Here is a 26222-nt window from a genome sequence, read left to right as displayed (position 1 = left end):
TGAAGAGAAACCTCAGTCCTCATGGTTTAACCAAACCCAGGACTCAGAGCTCCTACAGATTAAAGAGGAACAGGAGGAACTCTGGACCAGTCAGGAGGGAGAGCAGCTTCAAGGTCTGGAGGAGGCTGATATCAAATTCACTTTCAACCCTGTCCCTGTGAAGAGTGAACATGATGACGACGATGATGAAGAGAAACCTCAAACCTCATAAACCCAGACTGATGAAAACAGAGAGACAGAGCCTCTAGCCCCTCAACAGAACAGATGAAAACAACCTGATGGAGAGGACTGTGGATTATCAGAACCAGTCAGTAACTTAGATCCAGCTGGTGATTTAGAACAAACTACAGATGGCCAGCTCCTCTCTTCAGACTGTTCTGGAACTGATACTGATGACAGTGATGATTGGGTGGAGACTAGTGAACCTCATCCTGGTTTAAACTCACTGACATCAAAGAAGACAGAAAAACAAAGGACATAGTTTGTCTAAAAGCAACCAGTTCAATAGCTCTGGTTTCATCCCATGAGGTGAAATTATCAAACCAAATACCATGTGAGACCTGGAGCTGTATAGTGTGTGAGAAAAGTTTTCCTAATAGGAATTAGGGATGCACGATATTGCTTTTTTGACACCGATAACTTTATGCTCCTCAAGCCGATAACCGATATCGATAACTGATATTTATTGTATTATAATTTTTTTTTAATGTATATATTTTTTTTGATTTTTTTTTCAACATAAAACAAAACATATCACAATACAATAATAATACATAAAAAGACTTCCCAGGACAATAACTTAACACCAACTTAAATGTGACCTAACCAGACAACAGAAACAAAAGCCAAGACAACAGTTTTGACTGATAAAGTGACCATATTTATTTTTCCAAATGAAAATTCACAATCCGTCAACAGCTTGTGGTGCATCCAACCTAAGACGCTCGAAGCTTTTTGTTCTTTTTTCAAAGCGGAGCCTTGAAAAAGAGGCTTTGAGTGGACACATCACCACCTCACATCACCACCACAACAACGGGTCACCTGCGGCATCACCACCATAGATATATGATCACCACGGTGTTGGGGGCCCGCGACGACGGCGCGAGCACGCTTGTACCTATTGACGAGTCGTTTGACAAATGGCCCAAGGGCTCAAGCCGCTAGCTTTTAAGCAGTCCTTGGTGGTGCAAATTAACCTGGCTACTACGGAGCAATAAGTGACTGCGTATTCAACCAAGGGTTGCATCACAGCCACAAAAGGGGCTAGCTTTGCTTAGCTCCTCGCGTCGTCGTGGGCTTCTAAGTTAACACAATAACACACCGTCGTGGCGGTGGTGATGCCGCAGATGACCCGTCGGGCTGGATGTATTGCAAGTTGTTGCCCTTTTCCCTCCTTGTGGAACTTCTGCATTGCATTTATTACAAATAGCAAGCGATCTTTTTCTTCAAACTCCGAGTACCGACGCGGCCATCTTTGTTGTTAACGTTAACTTGCGTGGCTACGTCACAGCCAAGAAAGGGAGCGCTGGATTTGTGTAAAACGCCCTGTTCCTAAACCAGTCGTAGCACAGTACTGACAAAACGGGAGGAGCCTACAGTCAAAACAAACGCACTTCATTCCAATTCACCCACACCGCATTTTTTTTTACCAAAAAAATTATTGTTATCAGAGCTATTAATAACGTTATCGGGATGACGTCATAATTGTTGATATCGGCCCGATAATTATCGGCCCGATAATTATCTTGCATCCCTAATAGGAATGCTTTAATGCGCCATCTTAAAGTCCATTCTAGTGACTGTGGTTTGTGTGGAAAACATTTAGAACCCACAGAGAGCTTGAAACTTCACCTTCAAAGTCACAGGACATGTACTGTTTGTGGCAAGAAATTTACTATCACTATAAACTTTGATAGACATATGAGAATTCATACTGGGGAAAAGCCCTATAGTTGCACACTGTGTCCTAAAAGATATATTCCACTGGGACACCTGAATAGTCACATGAGAAGCCATACTGGGGAAAAGCCCTATAGTTGCACACTGTGTCCTAAAATATTTGGTGAAAAGTACATATAAGACGCCATACTGGGGAAAAGTCCTATAGTTGCACACTGTCCTAAAAGATTTGGTGCAAAACGTGACTTAAAAGTACATATCGGAAGCCATACTGGGGAAAAAACATTTAGTTGTGAAGTTTGTGGGAACGGATATAGTCTGAAGTCATATATAAAGAGACGCATGAGGATTCACACCAGAGAAGAAACAAACTCGCGTCTGTCCCTCCCTCATCTAGTTCACATTCAACCCCGTCCCTGTTAACACTTTGAGTGCCAAGTACGAGAAATCTCGTTGTTCGCCGCCATGCGTTGAGTGCCAACGACGAAATCTCGTTATTTAATCGTTATTGCTTTTATTAGCGATATCTATCCATTTTTCATCAATCCAGCCTCACGTTATCATTGGGACTGGCTCTGACCTCGAAAAGGGAAAATACCGCCCTATCGTCTCCCGGATTGGACTCAATGGAAATGCATGGGGGGGAAAAACCCGGATTCCACATTTTACTTCTCAGGCATGTAACCCGAGACGATTGCATTCATTGGGGACCCTCAGAGCAGCGTGGAATATGTGTTTCGAGGTTGGATCGTTGGATCAATAAACGCCATAGATATTTGGAATGGCGATCAGGAATTGGAATCTTTTTGCAGAACATCTGATGTGAGGTAAGGAATCTATTTTACCAGTCTTGGGGTAATCGGATGTTTTTTTTCACATATTCCACAACGTGTCCCCTATGTGTGTATATGACGTTAACCCTGACCAGGTCATAGATAATCGATTTTTCAGCCCGCTTCTCTAGCGTGCATAAGTACACATATACTATCGATAATCTAGCGTTTATTTCAAAACTATTCATAAATCAACCGGAAAATGACAGCGTGTTGTGTGTATTCCAGTAATTGGCTATTTCCGTGGAATCTTTTTTTTTCTTTTATATATAGACATTTTCAAAAACTTCAGTTTTTTAAAACGGTATAAAACGGAAATGTACAGATGAAAAAACAATCCGTTTCGTACATGTTGACGGCAAGCAAGTCATTGATAAGCGACGGGCGTATTAGACACAGCCATAATATAGAAATAGCTCCGCGAAAATCATGAAATATCGGAAAATCAGTCCCAAAAGGCTGGCATTCAAGCGATAAATCGTGCGCCCCCTGCTGGCACTCAATGTGTTAAGAGTGAACATGATGATTAAGAGAAACCTCAGTCCTCATGGTTTAACCAAACCCAGACTGAGGAAAACAGAGACGGCGCCTCTAGCCAGCACCTCAACAGAACAGATGAAAACAGAACCTGATGGAATAGACTGGATTATCAGAAGCAGCCAGTGACTTGTTTTTATTTAATTAATTTGTGACTGCCCCCACTTTGCCTGCTTATTGGCGAGTCTGCTGCCCCTCCTGGAGCAAGGTAGAGTGGGGGCTCGTCAACCCAATTAGACTCGCCTGGGCAGTGAGAGCTGCCTGTATACATGTGTCCCTGTTTGACCTTCTCTCTCTGCTTCTCCATCTCCTCTGAACAGTTTATCCACCACCCATTGAACTATACTATTCCTACTTACACCGCACTTCACTTTTCACTCATCCACACACTGCATTCATCACTGATTCTTATACATATTCATTGTTTATATAAATGATTGGTTGTTATATAGGTTTAAATAAATTATATTGTTAAATTGCAAAAAAAAATAAAAAATGTCAGATGGTGTAGCGGAGATTGCGCTCGTCACCAACGCAGGAGACGCTGGGTTCGAGCCCAGCTCTCGGCGTTGCTACCAGCTTGGCTGGTTGTTCATACTAATACATTTGGCAGTATTAGGGGGTGGGAAAGCTGGCAGGTGGGAATCTGGCGTTTTGGACAGCGACGCCTACAGGTCAGGTCTCGGCGCTTGTTAAGCGGGGCAGGACTTGGTGGAGATAGCGTGCCCTCCCACACGTTACACTTCACCAATGAGAGTCCTCGCTGCCAAGTGGAAAGAGCGTCACTGGCTTGACGGCGCACGTCTCGGAGGAAGCGTGCGTTCGACATCAGGACACCCTTGTACCGACTCGTAGGAGAACATGCAAACAACAACCAGGTAGGGGAGGGGGGCGATTGGTACAACGACTAATTGGGACGAGGAGAAAATCAAAGAAAAATAGGAGAAGGAGAAGGTAAAAAAAAAAATTATATTTCCATTGCCTTTTTTGAGTTGATCTAAATGTTACTGATTGTGTTAAATGGGCATATAATATCATCTCATATCGATCGCAGGCACCTGAATCGAATCGTATCGTGGCAGACTTTGTGATCTCGGCAAATATCGTATCATTGTCCAAAGAATCTATATCGTATCGTGATGAAACTGGTGATTCCCACCCCTAGTAGTTGGCAACACTGCAGTGGTGACTCGCCACTCCTCGTGATGTAGTAGCAAGTAACGGTAACATGTAGCTCAGGGCAGTCCAGCTGTCTGTCGTCAATGCAACCTTGCGAGCACCGGTAACGTTAGCTAGATCCGCAACTCCTAACTTTGCATCGCTCATGTTTTTTCCCCTTGCTTATTTTCCAGACAGGTAGGTTTTTCCTCGTCATAGTTATATTGCGCCCTCTATCTGTTCATTGAAACATGCTTTGAAAATACACCATTCTACTGACGGCTACAATGTAATAAGAGACCGACAACATTGTAACATATCATTGTTGATTGAGTAAATGTCATGTGTTCGAGTAAATCCTTAACGATCAATCAATCGATCTTCGATTTAATTGTCAACATCCCTAATATATATATAATATAGAACATATTGCTATGTTACTGTTTCAATACCGTTGATTTTCTTTTTCCTCTGCAGATGCAGCGTTGATCATCGACCTGGCGAACTTCAGGAAGCCTGGTGAGAAGACATACACCCAGCGCTGCCGACTCTTTGTGGGAAACCTTCCCACTGGGACCTCTGAAGCGGAGGTGGAGAAGTTGTTCTCCAAATATGGCCAGCCATCTGAGATTTTTATCAACAAGGACCGAGGCTTTGGATTCATTCGATTGGTAAGAGTTGTATTCAGCTAATTGTTTTTAAGGCTGTTTGTACTACTTCAATAGCCATATAATGTCTTTACTATCCGGTAGGTTAACCCAGGGGTTCCCAAACTTTTCAGGCCAGGGCCCAGAAAATAAGGAGTCCGAGAGCCGCGGCCCAATGCACATCGTCAGGCTTTTTTTTTTTTTGCCAGGCGACCGATTTTTTAAGCCAAATATCACTTCAATCCTATTAAGTTAGTTCAAGTTAGTTATTCATTTATATGTGCTATTTATGAGAGGGCTAACTTGTTGCAAAATAATAATGATAATAATAATAGCCTCGTTAAAATACTATTGTTGCTTCGGTTGTTTTCAGCGTTTTATGTGCATAATCTGTTATTTAGTTTGAAATGTTCGTTGAAATAAGTAGATTTTTCGTTTTTGTTTATTTATTAAGTTAATATAAAACCATATAGTCACATTTTAGAATACAATAGAATAGAATTTTAGAATACAACTAGAAACACTGTCCTGGCCTGCTTCTAAGTTCAGTGGCCTGACCTAAAAAATAAAAAAATGTTTATTTTTTTATTTTTTTTAAATCATCTCGCGGCCCACCCGTGGCTGCTCGCGGCCCACCTTTGGGTCGCGACCCCGGCTTTGGGAACCACTGGGTTAACCCACCATAAAACGAGGCTCTAGTTGGCCGCAGTTCTCCAGGCTGCAATTTCAATGAAATGTATCGTCGTCATACACAGCAGAGCAACGTACAGCGGAATGTGCAGTGTCCTCAAGGGCAGTACAACTGTGCAATATAAAAACCACAGGATCATTACATTTAACCTCATGCCCGGTACAGGTACAATATTTATTTCACGTCATGTATAGATCATTACAATCCGTATTAATTAATGTTGCGGTTCTTTTTCAAATGTAGCAAAGAGTAAAGACCCTAACCCTATCAAAACTGGAGTCAAAGTGTATTTTCAGCACTACGTTTGTTTAGCAATCGTGTTATTAGCGAAATATGAGCGTATAAAAATATCTGCATTGCACCGGAAAACGGACGATTTAAAGAAGAAGCACTCATGAAATTGTAGTCCTAAGAAAGAGGAGACTCGGGCCATTATTATTATTATTTCGATGGACGTTTCATAGAACTACACTACCCAGCTCACACCAGCAATGGAAGTCTAACCATTTTTCGCGAAATCTTTCTGACGTGATTTTCGTGTTTATGTCTCTGAACGTTATTGCCATAAATTACAACGTACCGGTATATTGTTTCTTTACTTTTCTGTGAACGTCTAGGAAAAAAAACATCGTAATCCGGTGAAAAATGGCAGAGCTATGGACATTATACAAAAGTAACTGTACTTACAGTAGATTTCATTCAGTCTTTCCTGCCCTGTAATGGGCGCATGGTGGTACTAAATCCAGATTTAACTGCCATTGGAAAGAGGAGATTTGAGATTTTAATAAGGTAATTTATAGGCCTGATATTCTATATTCATATTTCAAATTGCATGTGTCCAGATGGCACAATTCAGTACTGTATCTACAATGTAAATCATCTGCCCTATATTAATTTGCTTAGATTTTTAGAACACTTCACGTCTGGTGTTATACGTTATGGTGTTATACACCGTCAAAGATGGGGGGGGGGGGGGGGGATTATTAGGGCTGACCTTCGAAGCTTTTTTTTGCAATCGAAGCTTCGGGGCCGAGCTTCGATTTTAATTTGAAGCTTTGAGGGAAAAAAAAAAATCTTATGTTGTGGGACTTGTACAGCACTTTGGTAAACTTTGTTGTTTTTAAATGTGCTCTATAAATAAAGTGGATTGGATTAATTAATTAAGTAGCCCCTTTCATGACGCAGCCAACAAGGTTTCACTCGGCTGCCCTGCCTGGGTGCAGTGGGGCTGCTCTCACAGCCAACGACATGACATTACATAATTATGTTGCAACCTTCGTCTATCAAGCAAACAATTATATAAATATTTATATGTAGTTGATAGACAAAGGCAGAATTCGACTTAATTAAGCACGTTTAATTAAGACATATTTTTATATGGGTCGAGACACTTTAAAAAAGCAGCACAATGAACACAAATCTGTCCGACATAGTCTTAAATAACAAACGGCATTGCTTCGCTTCTTCGTCGACATGTCTGCTGCACATGTCCTTGTTGTTTTCAACACAGATAATCTCCACGTGCTTGTTGTAGAGAGGTGGAGTCGAGGCGCCGCTTACTTTCGTTTCATTGGAATGGAGGCGGGAAGGCGCCGCTTACTTTCGTTTCATTGGAATGGAGGCGCACGATTTTGGAGGCAAAACAAATATGTAATTTTTTTTTAAACTAATTACATTTTTATTTATTTTTTCTCTCGAAGCTTGTGCCATCGAACGAAGCTTTGAAGTATTTAAGACAGCCCTAAAAATTATATTCTCCTTTTTGGTTAATTACAATTTACTCGAGCATAGTAACTGATGGGGGGGAAATACATTGCCATTTCAAGGAGGGTGGACCGCGCGGGAAACACCAATGACGTAACCACTACACCTCCCTATAGAGAACAGCACTATGAGTAGGATGAACACATCAATGGAGAGCAGGGGTGGAGTCAATGTTCCCCCTAAGGTGTGCGCGCGCGCACATGGCAAAACGCTTCCGCGCACATCTGAAATCTGTCGCGCACAGAAACGTTTGTGTAAAATATGCATGTAGTTAAAGTGACTGGCGCGTTGCACCGAATACTACGGTAACCTGTTGCGTGTGACGTTACCAAGAGAAGCCTCGCTTTCAGTGCTTTGTGGGCGTCGCTACTGCACGCTCACACAGACACGCACAACAGAGCAGGAAGCGGACAGATCCGACCAGCATCGCTGGCTCCTCACAATGCAAACGCAAAAATGTACATTACAGATTAACTGCAGAGAAAATTCCCAATTTATCGTCCCGGTTGACTAATTGGAAGCGGAGTGCAACGCATGCAAAGCTTGACCATATGTTTCTGTGTCTAATAAAAGTGGTGGCGATCTCAAAGCTCACATGGACACAGAAAAACATTACAAACAAGCCGTGCGAGGCGAGAGTTTGATGGCAAAGTTGACCGAATTGATTGAAGTATGCAGCTATACAGAGAGAGAAAGAAAATAATTGAAAACTATTTTGATGCCTCAAAATGATGTTTTGGTTTGATAAGATGCTTGTTATGATACAATCATTCTAAGGATTATGTGTGTAATAAATTAGTTTAGTACACTAATTGCAACAAATCTGAAACTGCATAGTGCACTTTTAAATTAGTATCTTTGTGAGGTTACTGTTTTATAATTTACATTACATTGAAAAGATACAAAGATATATTTTTTAAGCTGGATTTTCTAATACAGAAGAGGTAGTATTTAGAACATTACTTCATATTTTTCTTGTTATTTATTTTGTCCAGTAAGACTTGAAAATATATATTTTGTCATAGGTTGATTTAGTTATTTTCTTGAGATTTGTCAGATTACTTTAGGCATAATACAGCATGTTGAGTAACTTTGGTTATAGAGAGATATTATTTTGTTATATAAAATAATATAAACCATTTTATATAATGATAAGGCATCTTTGAGTAAACTGAGTATCATTAAGTATCTTGAGGCTGAAGGCAGTGTCCTCTTTAAAAAAAAATCACAATATGGTCACCCTTGAAGTCGCATTATAATTCACTTAATAAAATAATGACTAGTCAGCCTCCTAAAAAGACAAAAGTTAGTGACACGACTCACACCGCCGCCGCCAAAGTAAGGACTTTGCTCTGTATCGTCAAATAAATATAATATAAGGAATATAATATGCCTTTTAAACCCTTTTTGTATTATTTCTCTGTATCTGCAACATTTATATATTTTTATGTTAGACATTGAGGGAAATTAAGATTCTCAGATTTTTTTACAAACCGCCGCTTATCAACTAACCGGTTGATCGGCAGGTGATGTATGTTGCTCAGTAGTTGCTGATGTCTGCTCAGGAGCTTTGAGTGTTTGCTCAGACCGAAAAAAAATTAGAGGGAACATTGGGTGGAGTGGTAGAGGGAAAGCAGCTCCAGATCTGTCCTTGTGGCAGAAAGTAACATCAGTAAAATGGTACTGAGGCCAACTTGCCGGTCAGAGAAAAGAGCTGTGGGCAAAAAGTTAAATGGCCTAGGGCAATTGAAAGGAAAGGAAGACGGTTACCGTACTTTTCGCACTATAAGCCGCACCTGACTATAAGCCGCAGCAGCTAAATTGAATGATGTGTACATATATAAGCCGCACTGGACTATAAGCCGCATGTGTTTTAATGTTTAATTACCTATGTAAGGAGTGGAGCCTGCGGCTTAATTTGACTCAACACGGGAAACCTCACCCGGCCCCGACACGGAAAGGATTGACAGATTGATTGCTCTTTCTCGATTCTGTGAGTGGTGGTGCATGGCCGTTCTTATATTGAGCTTTAAGTTCCCACCTCTACAGAGTGACTCCCATTGGGACACAATACTGTTGGACAAATAAGATTAACTCATTTACAAGTTGTATTAAGTTTAGCAAATAAGGGAACAGATAAATAACATTTCAATGCAGTAAAAAAAGGAATATTTCGATTTTCGGGTTTTGTCCACATATAAGCCGCACCGTTATATAAGCCGCAGGGTCGAAAAATGGGGGGAAAAGCAGCGGTTTATAGTCCGAAAAGTACGGTAATAGTGATTTTAAAATGGTGTTAGATGGGCTTAAAGGCAAGTAAATAAAATAAATTAGAGAAGATGGGAGACATTATTTATGAATGGTGCTGAAAGATTGGGTATCATTTGAGAAAAAGAGGGTGGAGAGATTGCAGTCAGTTAGGTCCAAACAGACAGCTAAGAAGGCTACTGTGGATGAGCGATGGAATAGAGGAATTCATGTTTTGCAGGAAGAGCTAAGAAGTCAGTTAGCAGTATTCAGAGGGCAGAACAATTTAGGAGAAAGACAAAGAATGAGTGAGTAAAGGCAGCCTCCCACCAATCAGGGCTTATATGGATGACATTGGTGACTAGGACCTGTACTAGTGCCTTGTACAAAAAGGTTAATTAGAGGGGTTAAATGAGAATGTTAAGTGGGCTAGGATGACGTTTAAGCCTCGAAATGCATTTAATTGACCAGAGGGAAGGTAGTAGAGTGAACATTTGATGTAGATGAGGAGAAAATTGCATTGATAAGGTAGGTGTAACTGACACAATATTTCTGACATTGGGAATACATTCCTTGAGGTCCATATATGTCCCTAGATAGAACATGCAAATGGGCCTTGTAGAAGTTGAGCAATCTTCCATTTACTTGGGTATGTACTTTTAGGCGACTTTTCTGGAAATGTGGCTAGGGCTTAAGAGGTTAATAGTAGCTAAGACGATACAAAAAACAAAACGTGCAATCCCTAATGTTTAGTACAGTTGATGTCCCAGCAGTTTTAAAAGACGGTACAATCCCAATAGGGCAATCGCAGACTCACATTATTTCCTACAAGACCAGGGCTCTACAGTGCGACCATTTCACTTGTATTTGCCCCTAAAAATAGATTTGTGCGAACCGGAAAAATTATTTAGGAGCACAGTGTGCAAGTAATAGCTTTGCATAGTGGGCATGTCGACATGCAATTGTCATTTCATAATGGACTCGGCACACGGACCTTACATTTTAGACGCTATGACATCTAGCTATTCAGCCCTGTGTTCGGCTCTGTGACGACTTCTCTCGCGAGTCGCGCTGTTTCTATGTGTAATGAACTCTGCAAGCAACGGGTCCAATGGTCTAACATGCTTTGCATTAGGGATGCACGATATTGATTTTGACACCGATATCGATAACTTTATGCTCCTCAGGCCGATAACCGATATCGATAACCGATATTTATTGTATTATAATCTTTTTTCTTAATGTATATATTATTATTTTTATCAAAAAAAATTTTTCAACATGAAACAAAACATATCACAATACAATAATAATACATAAAAAATACTTCCCAGGACAATAACTTAACACCAACTTAAATGTGACCTAACCAGACAACAGAAACAAAAGCCAAGACAACAGTATTGACTGATAAAGTGGCCATATTTATTTTTCCAAATGAAAATTCACAATCCGTCAACAACTTATAATACATCCAACCTAAGACGCTCGAAGCTTTTTGTTCTTTTTTCAAAGCGGAGCCTTGAAAAAAAGGCTTTGAGTGGACACATCACCACCACAACAAGTCACCTGCAACAAGCTAGAAGCTAGAACCTAGAAGCTAGAAGCTGCTGTGAATCCAAAGCCAGCTATTGACGAGTCGTTTGCTAAATTAAAGAAGTTTGACAGAAATGACCCAAGGGCTCAAGCCGCTAGCTTTTAAGCAGTCCTTGGTAGGGGTGGGAATCACCAGTTTCATCATGATACGATACGATATAGATTCTTTGGACAACGATACGATATTTGCCGATATCACAAAGTCTCTCACGATACAATACGATACGATTAGATTCAGGTGCCTGCGATCGATATGAGATGATATCATATGCCCATTTAACACGATCAGTAACATTTAGATCAACAAAAAAAAGGTAATGAAAATATCATTTGACATTTGTATTTTTGAGCTCTTCCAGACATTTAAAGGAAAATCAATCTATTGTTTTTAATACAAATAGACCTCCTGTTCACTGTAAAGTGCCACGTTTTTATATATTGAGCTTTAAACTTTAAGCTACATTTTTTGGAACTCAAAACTCACAACCTCCCTCTCCCAAACCGTTCCTACAACAATTTGTTGATGTTGCATGATCATGTATAGGCCTACATTTATTATGTATTATATTGTTTATGTTTAAATAACATTTAAACATCAAACTCCTCTGACCTCATCTGGTCTTTCCAAAGACGCGCGCACACACACAGAAAGGGAGAATGCTATGCTGTAACATCTACACACACGGAGCTACTGCTGTTGTTCTTGGGCGGATATGAGACTCGCCACAGGATTTTCAAAATAAGAGTATCGATATGAATCGATCTTATTACATCGCATCGATCCGATTCGATTGTTGATAATTACATCGATGTATCGATCTGGATCGATGTATCGTCCCACCCCTAGTCCTTGGTGGTGCAAATTAACCTGGCTACTATGGAGCAATAAGTGACTGCGTTCAACCGAGGGTTGCATCACAGCCATGGAAGGGGCTAGCTTTGCTTAGCTCCTCGTGTCGTCGTAGGCTTCTAAGTTAACACAATAACACACCATCGTAGCGGTGGTGATGCCGCAGGTGACCCGTCAGGCTGGATGTATTACAAGTTGTTGCCCTTTTCCCTCCTTGTGGAACTTCTCCATTGCATTTATTACAAATAGCAAGCGATCTTTTTCCTCTGAAATTCCGAGTACTGACGCGGCCATCTTTGTTTTTAATGTCCGCACTGATTCAGAAACTTACGTGCCTACGTCACAGCCAAGAAAGGGAGCGCTCGATTTGTGTAAAACGCCCTGTTCTTAAACCACACGCTGTCAGTCGTACCACAGTACTGGCAAAACGGGACGAGCCTACAGTCAAAACAAACGCACTTCATTCCAATTCACCCACACAGCATTTTCTTTTACCAAAAAATATATTATATTATCGGAGCTATTAATAACGTTATCGGGATGACGTCATAATTGCTGATATCGGCCCGATAATTATCGTGCATCCCTACTTTGCATCCTCGCGATTCCTGTATACCAACCTATCTCTGCCTCTGCTAACAATCCTGATTCCTGAACCTATTTCATTAGCCAACTCGACCATCTCAAACCCATCTCATATTCTAGTTGCTGAGATTCTTTGCAAGATTTTAGTCAGTCAATATGCATGATGCCAGTTAACATTGGTCTTAACTAGAAATTACCAGAATTATCCTTTTTTTAAAGGGGCTATATTATGCTTTTGGGGTTTTCCCCTCCTTTATGGCATTATATAGCTGGAGGTGCATGTATGCAGAGTTACAAAATCCATCCATGCCAAAGCGAGTTATTATCTCCGACAAAGAACACTGCTCCTGAACTGCCTGAAACATCGTTTGTAGTCCAGCCTTTTCTCCCTGAAATGTCTCATTTGTAGTACAGCCTTTTCTTCTTGAAATGGATATGCAATTGCTGATCTTCATTCATATTTGATCTCCCAACACCTAGTTTGACAGTTTGATCAGAATTTCATAAGCTGTGCATGCTCTGGTGTGGGAAGCAGCAGTTCATGTCCATTTATAGCAACAAAAAAAATGGAGTAGGTACCGCACTCGAGGAAAATCGTTGTTTTTGTTTTTATATGCACAATTTGTATAACAAACTAAATGTTTTCAGCCATCCGGCCTTAATCAGTGTGCACACTGATGAAGGCCGGATGGCTGAAAACGTTTTGTGCGTTATACAACTTGTGCATATAAAAATAAAAACGATTTTCCTCGAGTGCGGTCCCTACTCCATTTTTTGTAACTTAATTAATGTTGGACTACGCTCCTGTCTGAGCGCAGTGGTTACCCTTTTTCTACTTACATTTATAGCTACAGGCACAGAAACGGAAACATCCTATCGAGAACAGGACTGAAAGAGAGGAGAATAGAGACATGCTAGAATGCATAATCTTGAGTGGCATTTTCAGCAAAAAAAAATTATTACATGTTTTGGGGATCTCTGAGACCTATATTAACTTGTTGAAAAGGAGCATAATATGGACCCTTTAAGGTTATTTGATAAGAAATTTGTCTTGGACCAGAGAATTCGACTGACATATCACAGTTCATACACCACAAACATACTATAATATTAAGGCGGTAAAATTTGGCCCCAAGCTTGTATTCCATTGTCTTCGGTTCATCTCGGTCTCTTGACCTCGTCTTGTGAGTGCATATTCAAGAATAGTTTTTAACTCTGTTACTTTTTCTTCACTCCACAGGAGACGAGGACGGTTGCGGAGATCGCCAGAGCCGAGCTCGACGACACTTCCTTCCGAGGCAGACAGATAAGAGTGCGTTTTGCAACGCACGGCGCAGCCTTGTCTGTGAAGAATCTGCCGCCATTTATCTCCAATGAGCTCTTGGAGGAGGCGTTCTCAGTCTTTGGCCAGATAGAAAGGGCCATAGTAATAGTGGACGACAGGGGCCGCCCCACGGGAAAAGGAATAGTGGAATACACTTCCAAACCAGCCGCAAAGAAGGCTTTGGACAAGTGTGGCGACGGCGCATTCCTCTTGACCGCGTAAGTGATGGTCTATGTTTTTTCGAAATCACCATTTTCTATTGGTTGTATTCACTAGTGGCAATTTTGTTCTTACATCACGCTTGTGACATAAGAGCAAAATGGCTGCCTGAGACGGCCACCTTTCACAACGTGGCCAAAGCCTGCTGGGACTGTTGTATCGTCATTGTTTAGCTTGTGTACCACAGTTGGTGGTGTGGATTTGAAAGGTTGCCTAGCAACCGGAGAGTTTACAAGAAATGCAATGGAGACACAAACCCAGCCAGGCTGCGTCTATTTTTTTACCAACGGATTTCCAGTTCCACGTTCGCGATCTGATTGGCCACTGACGTTTCTGGTGCGATCTGATTGGCCACTGACGTTTCTGGTCATGCGACATGTGCGCCCAATCGCGTGACGCCTGTGTCTTTGCCCATTTCCGCCTCGAACGGCATGCAAACTACCTAATGCCTAGTTTATCACTTGTTAAGCTTAGGTGACTCTTTCGAAGTTGGTTAGAGTTTGGAATCAGGGCTGGTGTTCTATCGCCCTGCTCTAAGACAAACTAACAGTAACCAACTTCGAAAGAGTGCCTAAGCTTAACCGGTGAAAGAAACGGGCGTCACACGATTGGCTGCACAACGTCAGTGGCCAATCAGATCGCACGCGGAACTGGAAATCCGTTGGTAAAAATATTGACGCAGCCAGGCTGAACATGGCTAATGGAGACACAAACCACACCATACCATACAACAGTGTTTCTCAAAGTGGGGGGCGCAGAGGCATGACAGGGGGGGCCTTGAGATTTATTAAAAAAAAAAAGAAAAAAAATTGATTCCAGAAAATTATCACTAAAGTGCTATCTGTTGCAGCTGCACTGTTCTCCATGAAAACCATTTATCAAAATCTGAAAATCATTATTTAATAAAACACAGAAAAGGATCACCAAGTTACTCTGGATAAAAAAAACCTTTACAGACAACATTGAGACAAAGCTTCCTGACACATCTCCATCCAAACTCTTGGAAGAACTCTTTGAAATCTCATCTGATACCACCTGGAGAGCTAGTTTCAGAGTGTGGTGCTGAGTACCAAGTATCTCATCTCATGGCCCACCAAGTATCATGATGCAGCAGTTAAGGTGTTGATACCATTCAGCACCACATACAGTATCTGTGTGAAGCTGGCTTTTCATCCATGACAGCTCTGAAAACAAAATATAGGGCCAATTTGAAAGGTCACGATATTGGTGTTATTTCAATAAATTTAAACATGGCCCATTTCATGACTATTTTGGTCCGCCAAAGGGGGGCCTGACAGAAAAAGTTTGAGAAGCACTGCCATACAACAACATTTTATCTGAAAAATACACATTGTAGTCGACGAACGTATGTATTCCCATTTCTATTCCTCTGTGATCTACGGTTCCTACTGAATGTTTCTTTTGTCTGCAGTTTCTTTACTTAATGAAAAGCAATACAACCTTTTCCCGATTTGCAGGTTTCCCAGACCTGTGTTGGTGGAGCCGCTGGAGCAGTATGATGAGGACGAGGGACTGTCTGAGAAGCTTGTCAACAAAAACCAGCAGTACCACAAGTAGGTTGATGCAGTGCTTCACAAACTAAACTTCACTTTACTCTGGTAAGAGGCTGTAACTGTGGAGAACAGTCCGCAGCGTCTCTTAATTTATTTATTGAAAAAGGATAAACTCCTTGAGATTAACCATCTCGTTTCCGAGGGGGTCCTAAAACACTTCCCAATCTAGAGATGTAAATTTAAATGAAAATTTCATAACACGATATTGCGACCAAAATGATCACTTATCAATAGGGATGTTAACAATTAATCAAATCAATTGATTGATCGTTATGGATTTACTTGAACATGTGAAATGTACTCTATTGTGGAGGAATTTACCATGAGTAAGGATGTACTCGGTCAGATGTAGAACACAGGTTTATTTAACTCAAACAGAGTATCAAGTACAAATAGGTAGAGTTATTGCTGGATGACTCGGGCCTAGTATCCCTCTAAAGAGCTCTAGAATCCAGTAAAACCTAGATCTTTATAGTAGAGAGAGAGGGATTATGGGTATATCGGGCTAGGTATCTGGTTGGAGGGGGGCCAGGAGGGGTCAGGTGAGAGACAAAAGGTGGATGAATGGGGGAGGGTAGAGGGGGGTTGGGACACGAGCGACGGCAACTTGCTAAATTAAGCGGGCTAAAAAGCGTTCATGGAGATATACTAAAAAGCTATTTATAATGTCTGGCCGGTAAAGAATCTCTGGCTGGTAGATTTTTAAATCTAAAAGCTAAAGTTAATTTTGTTCCCTGTTTTTCAGTATTTGGCTACAGGCATGGATACATTGTATGTAATGATAAACAATGTCATAGTAACTGGTGGGTGTAAGTAGCTATAATGAGTCTATAGATAAAAAGCAATGGCATGTAGGTTACTCGCCCTACTCATGTACAGTAGGCATCTACTAGGGCTGACCCCTATTAGTCGACTAATCGGTCGAAAGGAGCCGTAGTCGACTGGCCAACCTCTTATTAATATTTTTATTTATTTTTATCATTCTTTCCAAAAGAAAAGAGGCCTAGAAGCGTGGCTACCGCTAATGGCACGCATACCAGAGGCTAACTGCCTACGAAAACAGGCACAGAGGCACTGAAAGAGGATTTCACCCATCTAAATGAACACACTAGACTAGACAAATATCAAGATGTATCCATCAGTGGACCAATTGCATGCTTTTGCAGAGGACAAGAAGCCTTCAGTCGACTCCTTCAGACATTAAGCACCCCCCACAGCCCAAATGGAATGATAAAAAATGTAAAAATACTTTTTTATTTTTCTTCTCTCGACCAATAGTCGACTAACGGCAAATTTTGGCCAATCATAGTCGACCATCCAAATCCTTAGTCGGGGACAGCCCTAGCATCCACACTACACAGCATTTATATACATAAATTAACTTCATGGCTCATCTCCTACTCTGGGTATTCAGTAGGTGGTGTCAAAGAGGCAACTACCCATGTGACCTTCATTCATTCATTTTATTTTGTTTCGTACATGGGGGTACAGTTCATCTTTGCACAATATCACAATTTTTTTTATATATAAACCTGTGGATACTAGTAAAACATTTTGAAATATTCAATTGCAGATGTAATCAATTCTTGTAGATTTGTCTGGTAAATGAATAGTTTAGATTAATCGACTAATCAATACAAATCAATAACAAAATAATCGTTAGTTGCAGCCCTAATTCAGACCCATTCAAACAAACTTAACAAGCAGCAGGAAGGGGAGATGGAGAAACATGCTGATGGGAAGAGGCTCACTGGACAATCTCAAATAATTTAATTGCGATGGTGCATTTGAAGAAAATCCTACACATTATTTCTACTATTATAGTTTTTTTTGCCTGTACCTCCCCATGCTGCCATGATGCTGATAATTCCCCAAGGGGGTTCATAAAATTAATAAAGGAACACTTGACTTAAAGGTACTAGTATACAGTGTTGTCTGAATCAGCTGGTAGGGCTCTAGGGGGAGTTATAGGCAGAACTAAAACTTTAAGGAGACATGGGCTTCTCTTCTTGCACAAAGCTCCATCAAGCCTGTGTTTGATTACCGGTATGTGGCAGGTGTTGGGGTCATAAGGGATGTGAATCAGTTAATAATTTACCATTGGATACTTTTTGGGAGTAATATGCAACAAATATGCTCTAATCCTCGCCATCGCATGAGTTAGAACTGTGGACCATATCCTCTGTGCTTTTTAAGTATTTCTATTTTTATTTATTTGAAGTTAACTTGGAACAGGCTTATTTTCACATGTCAACCTTTCTGCCTTTTTCTCAGAGAGCGCGAGGAGCCTCCACGGTTCGCCCAGCCGGGGTCTTTTGAGTATGAGTATGCCATGCGCTGGAAGGCCCTGATGGAGATGGAGAAGCAGCAGTACGACCAGGTGGACAGGAACATCAAAGATGCCCAGGAGAAGCTGGAGACCGAAATGGAGGCAGCCAGACATGAACACAACCTCATGCTGATGAGGCAAGGTGTGTATGGTTCCTTTTTTAAACGTGTTCCTGCACAGCCAAATGCTTTTTTAGGCAGTTATATGTGTTGATGGAACAACTAACTTAAACTAACCATAGCCTAAATCCACTTTTCCCACCGAAACCATTTATTAGGGGGACTTTAATGATTCTGAAAGTGCGATAAATTACTTGGCCTAGATCTCACTCGGGGCAAGTAGGAGAACGGGTTAGAATTATACATTTTATGGGTAAAATATATTACTAATGTACCATGTTGGAAAGATGGTGTTTTTAGCTGAAATATATATATATATATGTTCTATATTCAAATTGAGGTGTCTCAGGGGTGGCCGGGTAGCGCAGCGGACTAAGCGTCTGCCTACCACTGCAGAGACACTGGGTTCGAATCCAGCTGTCAGCGTTACCTCCGGCTTGGTCGGTCGTCCATACTGACACAATTGGCAGTGTCAGCGGGAGGGAAGCCAGTGGGGTGTATCCTGGTCGTTGTAAACAGCGACTCCTACAGGTCGGTCAGGGCACCTGCACAGCAAGGGAGGGAACTGGGGGAGGTAGTGTGATCCTCCCACGCGTTACACTTCCCCAGTGAGAGTCCTCGCTGTTGGGTGAAAAGAAGCGGCTGGCTGTCAAATGTAACCGTAAAGTGCAATGGTAATATACAATGTAGTTGTATGGTTATTTAAACTGGGTATGAAATATATAAATTGGTACTACTGAATAATGGTGCATCAGATGTATGTACAGAGTTGTAGTATTAATATGTACAGTGATACAGCTATAAAGACACTATGGTAGTAACTAGTCACACTGGCCAGCAGCATAACTAGTAAGAGTAGGTAGGGATATGTTATGTATAGTTATAGTATCTACAGATATGTAAAAAGGAGAGTTATATGGGTTATATGCAGGTGTATAAGTGGGTATTATAGAAGGAGTATATGCAGGTATATTCACAGATATGGGTATGGTATTATCCAGAGATTAGTTGGGGGTGGGGTGAACGAAAAAGACCAAATGGTTGACTAGTAAAAAGTATCAAAAGAAAAGGGCTTCCATGAACACGTGACGGATTGTCTTTGATATTCCTCCAGACCTGCTGAGGCGTCAGGAGGAGCTGCACAGGATGGAGGAGCACCACAACAACGAGGTGCAGAAGAGGAAGCAGGCGGAGATCCGTCAGGAGGAGGAGCGGCGCAGGAGGGAGGATGAGATGCGTCTCCGCAACGAGGAGATGTTGAAGAGGCAACAGGAGGGCTACAGGGGAGGCAACTTCAATGATCATGTGAGTCGACCCGCGTGAGACGAGATGTTTGTGTTGGGATATATAACCGGGTATCTGTGGGGTAGTGTTGGTCAGGTTTTTATTTTTTACCCGCACCCACCCGACCCGGCATGAGAGAGCATCCGAACCCACCCGAACCGTTATGCAGATAAAACAATGACCCGAACCCGACCAAACCGCAAATAAATAAATAAAAGTAGCACAATTAGTACAACAAACAGAAGTTCGATACGACCTCCACGGTTCGGGGCATGTGTGTATTGTTAGGTTATAACGTTAGCCGCAAGCTAACCGTGGAAATGCTCACAGCGAAGTGACTCCACGACACAAGGTCCATTAGTGGGGAAGGGGGGGTATATTGACCAGGCTTGACAACAGGGGTTTAAAGATAACTTCATGTTTATTAGCTGTTCGTTTATATTATATCATCAGGGCTTCTCCAGGTTCCAATGCTGTGTGTTACTGTTGACCATTTACTTCATGGTGTGATGTCGCTTCAAATACGGCTAGCAAGACTCTCAAATAGCAAAAGCGAGTCAAGTGGATTAGGTACCATGCAGTGAAAAACGGCATAAGAGAATACTTAATGTTTCATGCAATTAAAAAGTAAATATATATTTAGTACACATGATTTATTTATTTTAAATAAAAGTCTAGTGCTTGTTGAGCATATGCATACTCTGTGCATCCCCTTAACAATTGTGTGTATTGAGCTGTACTGTATTATACCCATTCTGCAATCTGTTAATACAATTTTCAATAAATTCTTTATGTTGATGGCCTTTGTCTATAATGTGGCCACAAAAAATTTAATTATTTTGTTTGTTTGCACTAAGTTAAAACTTTGACAAATGTTGCCTATATTTTTCAGTCAGTTCGGTCTTTGTGTGCCAGTTCGGTCTTTGTATTTAAGGCAAACCGCTGTAAACCTTATTTTTTACCAAATAAATGAGAAGCATGTTTAAATCAGCAATGCCCCTCTTGCTGTACAAACATCTCTCCTAGCTTTAACCGGTCACTGTCAAAATAATGTGCCTGATGTCAAACTGCGTCATTCTTTCAGTTTTTGCATGACTACGTCCTTGAGAATAACTGAAAAGTTGGATTATTTTTAGGCTATATATCTTAGCTGATGTATGGTATTTTTGAGTGTTACAAAAAAAAAAAGTATATCGAACCGAAAACCATTAAACCAGAACTGTTCCACCCCTAATATCTATATAGACTATAGATATGTAAAAAGGATTATATGCAGGTATGTACAGATGTGGATATATATATATATATGGTAAGAAGAATAAATATATATGCGGTATATACAGCATTTTTGTACATGCCATCATAGTATAGAGTTATATGCAGGTGTATAACTATATGCAGGTGTATAAGTAGGTATAGAAGGATTATTAAGTATAGTCACATATATATATATATTATATATGCAGTAAATATATAAGTGTAATTGTGTTTATATAAACACTTATGTATATACATGAGGTCTTGGTGATTGTTTATACATTCTGCACAATTAATTTCTTTGAGATCGGTCAATTTACTAGATGTAAAGGTAAAAAAAAATCCTGAACATTTCCATGCGGTCCACAAAATACAACACGAGGAAATTAATCTGAACACGTACACGATCCAGGACACAACAGCTCTCTTGTGCATTGTGACCATTGCAATGTACAGATTTCCTTTTGACCGTTGTTCTCCTTCCTTTTTTCAACATGTAGAGGGACGGGGACATGAGGATGCATATGGCAGGTAAAGTATTTTGTGTTACAGCTGTATGTATAGGCAGGGCTCTACAGTGCGACCATATTGCTCGCATATGCCCCTAGAAATATGTGTGCGAGAACCGGGGGGGGGAATTGGCACAACGACTAATTGGGACGGGGAGAAAATCAGAGAAATCGGAAGAAGAAAAAAGAAAAAAAAATACACAAGTCCCACATTGCATTCAAGCCAACGGTCCAATCACAGTAATAATAATAATAATGGATTGGATTTATATAGCGTTCTTCTCTGACTGACTGTTGCTCTGACTCGGAGCGCTTCACGGAGTCCATTATTCGTTCATACACAGTCATACCGGTGGTGGTAAGCTACAATTGCAGCCAGAGCTGCCCTGAGGCAGACTCACGGAAGCGTGGCGAATAATCAACGCCTACGGCCCCTCCGACCACCACCAACATTCATTCACATGCATACACATTCATACGAGGCAAGTAGGTTAAGTGTCTTGCCCAAGGACACAACGGCAATGGGATGGACATGGGCTTGAGCGGGATTCGAACCACCAACCCTTCGATCATTGGACGCCCCGCTCTACCCCTGAGCCACGCCGCCCCACAGTAGAGTGACGTGACTGGTTTCAAGGGAAAGAAAGGAAATGACCAATCGGAATCTCATTTGCTTGTTTACTTCCTGAAAGTCCGACATTGCGATATGTGAGACGTTCCCGAGACGGTAACATTAAATTAACTTATTCTAGTCTTACCAATAGCAATAGATTTTAGAACACCTAGATTTATCGATAGCAATAGTAATATAACGTTAATGCAACAAAACGAATGCCTTGCTTTGTTAATCATACGTTGATGCAGTAGTGCAGTGGTTCCCAAAGTCGGGGTCGCAGCCACGGGTGGGCCGCGAGATGATTAAATTTTTTTTTTTTTTTTTTTGTCAGGCCACTGAACTTAGAAGCAGGCCAGGACAGTGTTTCTAGTTGTATTCTAAAATTCTATTCTATTGTATTCTAAAATGTGACTATATGGTTTTATATTAACTTAATAAATAAACAAACGAAAAATCTACTTATTTCAACGAATATTTCAAACTAAATAACAGATTATGCACATAAAACGCTGAAAACAACCGAAGCAACAATAGTATTTTAATGAGGCTATTATTATTATCATTATTATTTTGCAACAAGTTAGCCCTCTCATAAATAGCACATATAAATGAATAACTAACTTGAACTAACTTAATAGGATTGAAGTGATATTTGGCTTAGAAAATCGGCCACATATGGCAAAAAAAAAAGGCCGGACGATGTGCATTGGGCCGCGGCTCTCTGACGCCTTATTTTCTGGGTCCTGGCCTGAAAAGTTTGGGAACCCCTGCAGTAGTGTATGTCATTGTGTTGGCTGTAATCGATCGTCAATCAATGGTCTACCTGACACGCAAACTCATAAACAATGTTTCTGTACTGGAGGTGTACAGTATTTCAATAGGCAACCCTGAAAGGATTATTTTTCTAGAAGAGCAACACTAGCCAAAACATAGGCATTGTATGCATAAAAGGGGCAAAAGCTAAAGTTAAGTGACTGTTACTTTTGTAGCAGTAGTTTGATTTGATAGTTTATTTGATAGGGACAGCACATGTTAATGAACATCAAGTACAAAATGTAAACGTGCAGGGTTGTAGCAAGAGCTAATTTACACCAGGAGACAGCAAAACTCTTTCAATAAATAAATAGCCTGCTTAGGGTAAAAGCATTGTGACAATCAATGATACAAACGAGAAACAAGTTACATAAACTAAATCAGATTTAAAAATGATCACAGTTCTGGTTTGCCTTAAGATGCAGTTTAAGATGGGTCTTGAACATGGAGTATGTGGGGCACTCTCTAATCACAATGGTAGGCTATTCCAGTAGTTGCCACCTTTAACAGAGCACTGTTTTAGCAAAGGTAGTATACCGAAAAGGCACCTTACAGTCCCCTCTACTGATGGCCCTGGTGGTAATGCCAGTGGCTCCTTTTTGTTTAATGTCACTGCCTTTTTTAATATGGCCTAGTTGTTGGCTACAACTTTGCCACAGTAGGCATTAATCACTTAATAGTTCAAATGTCTGTCCCATTCCTGTTTGCACATGCAGATACACACACACACACACACGCACACAGTGGGCCAGTGACTTTGGTGGTATGTGCTATTGCACAGATGTGTGTCCCGTTCTCGTTTGCACATGCACGCACAGTACAAATATACATTTATTTTTGAAGAAAAAAATCTGTTATTTGAAATATTTTCACTGTGCTCCTAAATATTTGTGTGCTCCTAAATTTCTTTGTGTGCTCCTAAATGTTTTCATTTAGGAGCACATGTGCTCCTTGGGAAAAAGGTTAGCGTAGAGCCCTGTGTAACTCCGTGAAGGGGGATGGGTATCTCAACATAAAATGGGGTAGGTCTGAGATGAGACTATCCAGGCTAAGAATTTACTTTTTGTACTGTAGTTCTAAGTCTTTATTTATCTGCATATTGTCATTGTGTCTGAGTGGTTGGTTTTGGGTTTTCCAGGTCACGGAATGGCGATGAACAGAAACTCGATGGGTGGGAATGTTGCGCCTGCTGGAGCTCCCAACATGTCTGCTGAGAACACTGCCTTGATGGTAAATATTCACCATCCAGTAGTTTGTTGCCATTTCGACAGTCGATTGTAACTTGTGTCAATGCAGCTTGAGATCAGATAACATATTCCTTTATTGATCTCCTTGGGGAAATTCAGGCATCGAATGGGTACCGAATCCGGTACTTTTAAGGGTATCGACCGAATCACGTCGGTACTACAGAGTGCCGATTCACGTGAGATCCACATTTCGTAAAATAAATAAATTGACATTTAAAAAATGTATATATATTTGAGTCCGATGACGTCAACGTTTAGTTTACCACGAAGCCTATGAAGTGTGCCGCACGTTCAAATAAATGTTCACACACACAATACACGCTTACCTAGGATTTGACTTAATTCAACAACAAAGCAGTCGGGGCAATGGCATGCCAAACGGTCGCAAGTGTGGTTACACTTTACAAAGCTATAGATGCAGACAACGCTCGCTGCAATATTATATATATATATATTAACAAATTGGTCTTAATAAATAATTTGATGTTTGGAATTATTTTTTTTACAACCGAGGTAGGTAGATTACATTTCTTTAGACTGAAGTACTGAAAAAAAGGTACCGTTGGGTACCGGTTTCGATTCACAGCTACCGGTATCAGTTCAAATGTGAACGGTACCCAACCCTAGTCATAGCAGCATGGGAGAGGGGATGTACACTATGAGTAGGAATAAACTGTATACACAAGGTTAGGTACCCTAACTGGCATTATATACGTCATACGCTGTAGTCCATGCAGGTTTTGGTGGTTATTATAAAGTTCTTCAACTTCCTTTCCCTTTTCTCTCCAGCCTGGTGCAGGAAACAACAACATGCCTGGAGGTGGTGTTGGAGGTGGCGTTGGAGGTGGCGTCGGAGGTGGCGTCGGAGTTGGGCAGGGTGGAGGCGGGCAGGGTGGAGGCGGGCAGGGTGGAGGCGGACAAGGTGGAGGCGGACAGGGTGGAGGCGGGCAGGGTGGAGGCGGGCAGGGTGGAGGAGGGCAGGGTGGAGTAGGACAGGGTGGAGTAGGACAGGGTGGAGGAGGACAGGGTGGAGGACAGGGTGGAGGAGGACAGGGTGGAGGAGGGCAGGGTGGCTTCCCCAGAGGTCCTCCCCCCGATTTCGGAAAGCGACGCAGGTTTTGAGGCCCATTATTTCTAGAGGTGCACCGATTTGCAAATTTCTTGGCCAATTCCATTTTTCTTTTTTAACTTTTTTAAGTCTGACCTTCTGATTTCTTTCTATCAACTATAATTGACAACATACACAAACCATTTTTTGTAATATTATTTTTTTAATGGAAGATTTGTGGTTGTTCATCCACGGCTTACTTTACAGGTATTACAAATTGCAAGGTTTGTCGCTTCACTTATGGTGCAGAACTTCCATGGCGACGACATGTTGTGTGTGGCTGTGATGTTACTTTCTGTGCCGCTGTGTGCATGACTCTAATCATGGGTGAAAATTTGACCTGCCCAGAATCTGAGATTGATAGGCCGGTCGCCGATCACAGCTGATCGAACAAAAAAGAAACGGCAGATTCCGGTCGCCGGCTGATCGATGAGTGCATCTCTAGTTAGGTGTTTTCTTTTTCATACTTTAAAACAATTGGTCATACATTGATACTGTGGGATTTGTAGAACTTTTTTTTACTCATGTTTTAATTAGACTTAGTAGTGTTATCACTTCAGAATTCTATTGTAAGTTTAGACTTTTTATTTCTCAAAATATTGTACTTTTCTTGAAAGAGCAAATGTTTTGTCATGCAGTCTACCCAACCAACTTTTAATAAATTCTTGATGTAATTTATGTGTTTACACTCCCAACTCTTTTTTGTTTGGTATTTTATTAAACTTATTTAGATCAACTGCACATTCACCATATTCACATGTCGTCCATTTTGCTCTTATGTCTTGCTCAGGTTGGGTTCCTTTCCACCCTCTTCCCATCTCAATAAAATTATGTATTTCCTCCTAAATCTGGAATAAGAGTTGACATGCAGTGATATTTATGATTAGGCTTGATGGATTTAATGTATTGTCATTATTATTGTCATTAAGTACAGTACAATGAAAAATAAGTTTGGCATCCAACCAGAGTGAAAATGTAACACGTATATTAAACTGCTTATAAAATTAGTACTATTG

The 26222-nt window shown here is 40.9% G+C and overlaps 1 protein-coding gene across 1 annotated transcript in view; it reads left to right on the top strand.

Moving 5' to 3' along the window:
• The window catches only part of nono (non-POU domain containing, octamer-binding), a 55192-nt gene extending 29291 nt beyond the window's left edge, over positions 1-25901 (top strand). Inside the window, exons 3-10 of the mRNA XM_084320446.1 lie at positions 4905-5098; positions 14048-14349; positions 15829-15924; positions 18199-18395; positions 19487-19677; positions 21414-21444; positions 23990-24081; positions 24888-25901. Of these exons, the coding sequence (XP_084176572.1) occupies positions 4905-5098; positions 14048-14349; positions 15829-15924; positions 18199-18395; positions 19487-19677; positions 21414-21444; positions 23990-24081; positions 24888-25220 (1436 nt within the window). The 3' untranslated portion in view covers positions 25221-25901. The remainder of the gene's footprint in view (positions 1-4904; positions 5099-14047; positions 14350-15828; positions 15925-18198; positions 18396-19486; positions 19678-21413; positions 21445-23989; positions 24082-24887) is intronic.
• The last annotated feature ends 321 nt before the right edge of the window (positions 25902-26222 follow it).

This window comes from Notolepis coatsorum, assembly GCF_963971535.1.
Source record: "Notolepis coatsorum genome assembly, chromosome: 8".
NCBI lineage: Eukaryota > Metazoa > Chordata > Actinopteri > Aulopiformes > Paralepididae > Notolepis > Notolepis coatsorum.
The sequence above is the reverse complement of the archived record's forward strand: the minus strand, read 5'-3'. Positions and strand labels throughout refer to the sequence as shown.